This window comes from Pecten maximus, unplaced genomic scaffold (genome assembly GCF_902652985.1).
Source record: "Pecten maximus unplaced genomic scaffold, xPecMax1.1, whole genome shotgun sequence".
NCBI lineage: Eukaryota > Metazoa > Mollusca > Bivalvia > Pectinida > Pectinidae > Pecten > Pecten maximus.
The window spans coordinates 1-6,459 of record NW_022981761.1 but is presented as its reverse complement, the minus strand read 5'-3'; the positions used below and the strand labels follow the sequence as shown (position 1 = coordinate 6,459).

At 39.1% G+C, this 6,459-nt stretch overlaps 1 protein-coding gene across 1 annotated transcript; it reads left to right on the top strand.

The window, feature by feature from the left end:
* Positions 1-214: 214 nt before the first annotated feature.
* LOC117320218 (hormone-sensitive lipase-like) lies at positions 215-6,452 on the top strand (the record flags this gene model as incomplete). Its single annotated transcript, XM_033874871.1, has 4 exons — positions 215-359; positions 1,334-1,552; positions 2,077-2,846; positions 5,917-6,452. Coding segments are annotated over 4 exons (1,383 nt in total), but the record flags the coding sequence as incomplete, so codon positions are not given.
* Between the last annotated feature and the right edge of the window lie 7 nt (positions 6,453-6,459).

The following is a 6,459-nucleotide window of genomic DNA, read 5'->3' as shown; positions in this document are numbered from 1 at the left end:
CCATATATGCAGATGTGCATCTCACTTTCTTTTCCTCAAAATTATGGTTGCTATGGCAACTGGTCACTATATTACTGGGTTATCTTAGTTAGCCTCTAATTAAGAGTTCCAATTCACCGTTGACTCGTGCAGATTGCGGGGGTATTAGTCTGCCATCCTGGTGACAGTTCTAGTTATTTTTATTTACACGTTCAGTTTGTTGTACTATTTTCAGGTTTATCTGAGACAATGGGCAAAGGACTTGAATGCGCCGATCCTGTCAATAGACTACTCCCTCTCGCCAGAACATCCATTCCCTCGTGCACTGGAGGAGTGTTTCTATGCTTATGCGTGGGCTGTCAAAAATTGCCGCAGTCTTGGTAAATTTTGAGATCTTTGCAAAATAAAAAAAAATTCCTAGCTTTGAACTAAAGCTGATGAAATTTTAATAATCATTTTTGCTTTAAAATATTTCCTTATTCATATCAAGAAGCAACTTTCCCAAGATATTTTTATCAAATTTGAATTTAATTTTTGGTCTTCATTTCTGTTTTTGTTACAATATAGAATATTTTTTATGAAGGTTTGAAGTGTGACAACCTATATATACTGTACAATGTAGCTACGTTCCCTAAATACTTACTAGACTGAAGTGGAATTTGTACACAAGTGGCATTTATCAGACTGTAAATGCCATTGCTTATATGTGACCCGTTATGAATCATATTTCAGTAACTATAGCAACAGAGAGAGAAAGCTTGTGAAGTGATTAGTTTTAATCCGTACAAAAAGTAGTTAAATTACTGATTTGTGATAAATTAAGTTGGATCAGGATTCACTTACATGTTACATCAAAGATCACTGTAAAGTGAAATAATCAGTTTATAGATATGGCTTGTACACTCAATATGAATGACAGAATTTTGAAGGCAAATAACATCTCGACATGCATAAATTTTGCCTGCAAGGCTGTTTGATTTTATATTAACTATGAATGCCGTATCAATACATTTTGATGTAAAAGTTTTTATATTAACTATGAATGCCGTATCAATACATTTTGATGTTAAAGTTTACATCATCTGATTTTATATTAACTATGAATGCCGTATCAATACATTTTGATGTAAAAGTTTTTATATTAACTATGAATGCCGTATCAATACATTTTGATGTAAAAGTTGACATCATCTGATTTTAATATGATTCTATTGTAATTTGTAATACACTTGTACCGATTTATTGATGATCGCTTTAAATATCAACATTAAAGACTGCATGTAGATTGTTTCTCAGAAAATGGGTATAAGTACACCGAAATCTCTGCTAAGTGAAATATTTTTTCGTTCAACAGGCTCGACAGGGGAGGTAATCTGCCTCGCAGGTGACAGTGCTGGAGGCAATCTAATGATCTCCACGGCGATGAGAGCAGCCTCGTTTGGGATTCGAGTCCCGGATGGGATTGTGGCCGCGTACACACCTGTATTGGTCCATTACACACCGTCACCTTCTCGCATGCTTTCACTGATGGACCCCCTTCTTCCTGTTGGCATTCTCGTCCGCTGCATGGCCGGTCAGTTCCTTTTAACGTTTGTGGCAAAAGTATACGATAACGGAATATTTATCAAAATTTTCTTAGTTTATACTGTACACATTGAAATTTATGCAAGGGGGAAATTTACGCTAATTACGGGGACTCCTTTAGTTCGCGATAATTTCCCCCACGCATATTATTTTGATATCAATTTCCCCACGTGTATAGTTTACATATTAAAACCATGAAATCAGACCATAACTTTCTGCATTTTCTGTTCATGTCTGACCTGGATCTGTTAGTTCACAATCTCCTGTTCCACAGGGACTTGGCACGATTTTATAAATGATAGTCCATATAGAATAAATATATATATATGTATTATTGTCACTGTAACACATATGTGTATGTATCATAGTGACAATAATACATATATAAATATATCGACTATCATTCATAAAATCGTGCCAAGCCTCACTATTATACATATATATATTGACTATCATTTATAAAATCATGCCATGCCCCTGTGTCTTGTACCATAATTTTGTTCACATTTTCAGCCTATGCTGGTATTCCTAATGATTTCCTGGACCAGCGACGTAGCAGTCGTGATATTGAGGAGGAGTTTGTTGTCATAGAAACAGTGGACTGTGAAGAGGACAGCCCATCCAGTGACTCGTACATTCAGGACGATAGCTCTTCAGTAGACATTCTTAACAGAGTTACTTCCCTTGAATCTCTCGACTCTGATCTGGGTTTCCCTGTGTCTAAAACTAATCAGATTCTCAATGTGGGGGATAACGACTCTGCTGTCCTTGTGGTCGGGGGCAACCAGGTTCAATCTGATTCTGTGGCCGTAGAAACAGGTACTTTGGGACAGTCTGATGCAGGTGTGAGTGAGATGGCTTCTCCGGATGAATTCAACAGTGTGTGTCTGGACACAAGTGGGGGAAGCTCTTTAGCAGCCTCTACTCTGGGTGATCTCCCCTTAGCTGAGGTGGCTGATGAGCCAGGTAAACAGATCTCTCAGTTAGAGCTTGCCAACAGTCGTCAGAGTCTACCCCCTCCTCGTCAATCTCTACATCTGAGTCTGCCAAGTTCTCCCACAAAACCTAAAAAAACTTTTCCTATTAGTCCCAGTATGCCAGCTATTGGCATTTCTGATCGTCTTGGATACAAGAAAGGATTCAGTCCCGTATATGAGGCGCGACACCACATAGAGAGTCCTGTGCGTATATTCCGAAGTCTTCCTATAGTGAAAAACCCGTACATGTCACCCATGGTAGCCCCAGATGAGATGCTGGCGTCTCTTCCTCCACTCTATCTGGTGGTAAGTTGATATTTTGTTTATACTGGATTTTTTTACCAATGAGGTACCACAACGTATTTATACAGAAGTTTGGAATAGATTACCATGTGGTGTGACTCGTAATTGGTCGTTTCTTTTGCCATTATTTCTAGTGTTTCTTGAAAATCAGTGATTCTGTACAGTAAGGATTTTGTGGCTTGTTTTCAAGACATGAGTATTCAAGTGTTTTTCTCCCAATTTTAAGCCAGGCACAAACTTAACCAATTAGTGAGACATGGTTATTAGTGAGACAGGGTTATTAGTGAGGCAGGGTTATTTGTGAGGCAGGGTTATTTGTGAGACAGGGTGATTAGTGAGGCAGGGTTATTTGTGAGACAGGGTGATTAGTGAGGCAGGGTGATTAGTGAGGCAGGGTTATTTGTGAGACATGGAACCTTATTAGTGAGACAGGGTTATTTTGTGAGACAGGGTTACAATGTATTAGTGAGACAGGTTGATTAGAGAGACAGGGTGATTAGTGAGACGGTTATTTTGTGAGGCAAGGTTATTTTGTGTGACATGGTTATTAGTGAGACAGGGTGATTAGTGAGACAGGGTTATTTGTGAGACATGGAACCAGGGTTACAATGTATTAGTGAGACAGGTTGATTAGAGAGACAGGGTGATTAGTGAGACGGTTATTTTGTGAGGCAAGGTTATTTTGTGTGACATGGTTATTAGTGAGACAGGGTGATTAGTGAGACAGGGTTATTAGTGAGTCAGGGTTATTTGTGAGAAAGGGTTATTTTGTGAGACAGGGTTATTAGTGAGAAAGGGTTATTAGTGAGTCAGGGTTATTTTGTGAGACGGTTATTTTGTGAGACAGGGTTATTTTGTGAGACAGGGTTATTTGTGAGGCAGTGCTATTTGTGAGGCAGGGTTATTTTGTGAGAGAGGGTTATTTTGTGACGGTTATTTTGTGAGAGAGGGTTATTTTGTGACAGGGTTATTTGTGAGACGGTTATTTTGTGAGACAGGGTTATTTGCGAGACAGGGTTATTAGTGAGGCAGGGTTATTTGTGAGACAGGGTTATTTGTGAGACGGTTATTTTGTGAGACGGTTATTTTGTGAGACAGGGTTATTTGTGAGACAAGGTTATTTGCGAGACATGGTTATTTGTGAGAGAGGGTTATTTTGTGACAGGGTTATTAGTGAGACATGGTTATTTGTGAGACAGGGTTATTTGTGAGACGGTTATTTTGTGAGACAGGGTTATTTGTGAGACAGGGCTATTAGTGAAGCAGGGTTATTTGTGAGACAGGGTTATTTGTGAGACGGTTATTTTGTGAGACAGGGTTATTTTGTGAGAGGGTTATTTGTGAGACAAGGTTATTTGTGAGACAGGGTTATTTGTGAGACGGTTATTTTGTGAGACGGTTATTTGTGAGACGGTTATTTGTGAGGCAGGGTTATTTGTGAGGCAGGGTTATTTGTGAGACGGTTATTTTGTGAGACAGGGTTATTAGTGAGACAGGGTTATTTGTGAGAAGGTTATTTGTGAGACAGGGTTATTTTGTGAGACAGAGTTATTTGTGAGACAGGGTTATTAGTGAATCAGGGTTATTTGTGAGACAGGGTTATTTGTGAGAAAGGGTTATTTGAGAAGCAGTGCTATCTGTGAGGCAGGGTTATTTTGTGAGAGAGGGTTATTTTGTGACAGGGTTATTAGTGAGACAGGGTTATTTGTGAGAGGGTTATTTGTGAGACAGGGTTATTTTGTGAGACAGGGTTATTTGTGAGACGGTTATTTGTGAGGCAGGGTTATTTGTGAGACGGTTATTTTGTGAGACAGGGTTATTTTGTGAGACAGAGTAATTTGTGAGACAGGGTTATTAGTGAATCAGGGTTATTTGTGAGAAAGGTTATTTGAGAAGCAGTGCTATCTGTGAGGCAGGGTTATTTTGTGAGAGAGGGTTATTTTGTGACAGGGTTATTTTGTGAGAGAGGGTTATTTTGTGACAGGGTTATTTTGTGGGAGAGGGTTATTTTGTGACAGGGTTATTAGTGAGACATGGTTATTTGTGAGACAGGGTTATTTGTGAGACGGTTATTTTGTGAGACGGTTATTTGTGAGACAAGGTTATTTGTGAGACAGGGTTATTAGTGAGACGGTTATTAGTGAAGCAGGGTTATTTGTGAGACAGGGTTATTTGTGAGACGGTTATTTGTAAGACAGGGTTATTTTGTGAGACAGGGTTATTTGTGAGACAGGGTTATTAGTGAGACAGGGTTATTTGTGAGACGGTTATTTTGTGAGACAGGGTTATTTGTGAGACGGTTATTTGTGAGACAGGGTTATTTTGTGAGACAGGGTTATTCGTGAGACAGGGTTATTCGTGAGACAGGGTTATTTGTGAGACAGGGTTATTTGTGAGACAGGGTTATTCGTGAGACAGGGTTATTAGTGAGGCAGGGTTAATTGTGAGACAGTTATTTTGTGAGACAGGGTTATTTGTGAGACAGGGTTATTCGTGAGACAGGGTTATTTGTGAGACGGTTATTTGTGAGACAGGGTTATTTGTGAGAAAGGGTTATTTGTGAGACAGGGTTATTAGTGAGACAGGGTTATATGTGAGACGAGTATTTTGTGAGACAGGGTTATTCGTTAGACAGGGTTATTTGTGAGACGGTTATTTGTGAGACAAGGTTATTTGCGAGGCAGGGTTATTTGTGAGACAGGGTTATTTGTGAGACAGGGTTATTTGTGAGACAGGGTTATTTGTGAGACAGGGTTATTTGTGAGACAGGGTTATTTGTGAGACAGGGTTATTAGTGAGACAGGGTTATTAGTGAGACGGTTATTTTGTGAGACAGGGTTATGAGACAGGGTTATTTTTGAGATGGTTATTTGTGAGACGGTTATTTGTGAGGCAGGGTTATATGTGAGACAGGGTTATTAGTGAGACAGGGTTATTTGTGAGACAGGGTGATTAGTGAGACAGGGTTATTTGTGAGACAGGGTGATTAGTGAGACAGGGTTATTTGTGAGACAGGGTTATTTTGTGACAGACAGGGTTATTTTGTGACGGACAGTGCTGTTTGTTGTTTCAGGGTTGTCACCTAGACCCACTACTGGATGACTCTGTGATGTTTGCGAGAAAGCTGAGGAGTTTAGGCCGGACTGTAGATCTGCACATGATAGAAGATCTTCCTCACGGATTTCTGAACTTCAGTCTCGTCAGTGCGGAGGCAAAGCTTGGATCTGATGTTCTTGTCGACAAGATCCGAAAAGTTTTTCACTCTTCACTCAAAGAGGAACAAAACGATACAGAATCTGTAAATACTTCGCCTCCTCACTGAACGCATTCCAAACTTAAAGGAATTGTCTCCTTTGTTTGTATTAAATAATTAATTTTAATAGATACATTATTTCATTTCCCCTATAAGCCCCCACGGCCGACCACACCGCCCAATTCTCTCCTCTGTGCAATTAATTCTTTATATTAATCACATTTTATTGTATTTTGAACCAGATCTGTGTAAATGTGGCTGGAAAGTTCAAAGTCTTAACTTAATACTACTTAAATATTGATGTGTTAATTCATGTATATAATCAAACATGATTTTAAATAATTCATTAATGAATACTTGTCT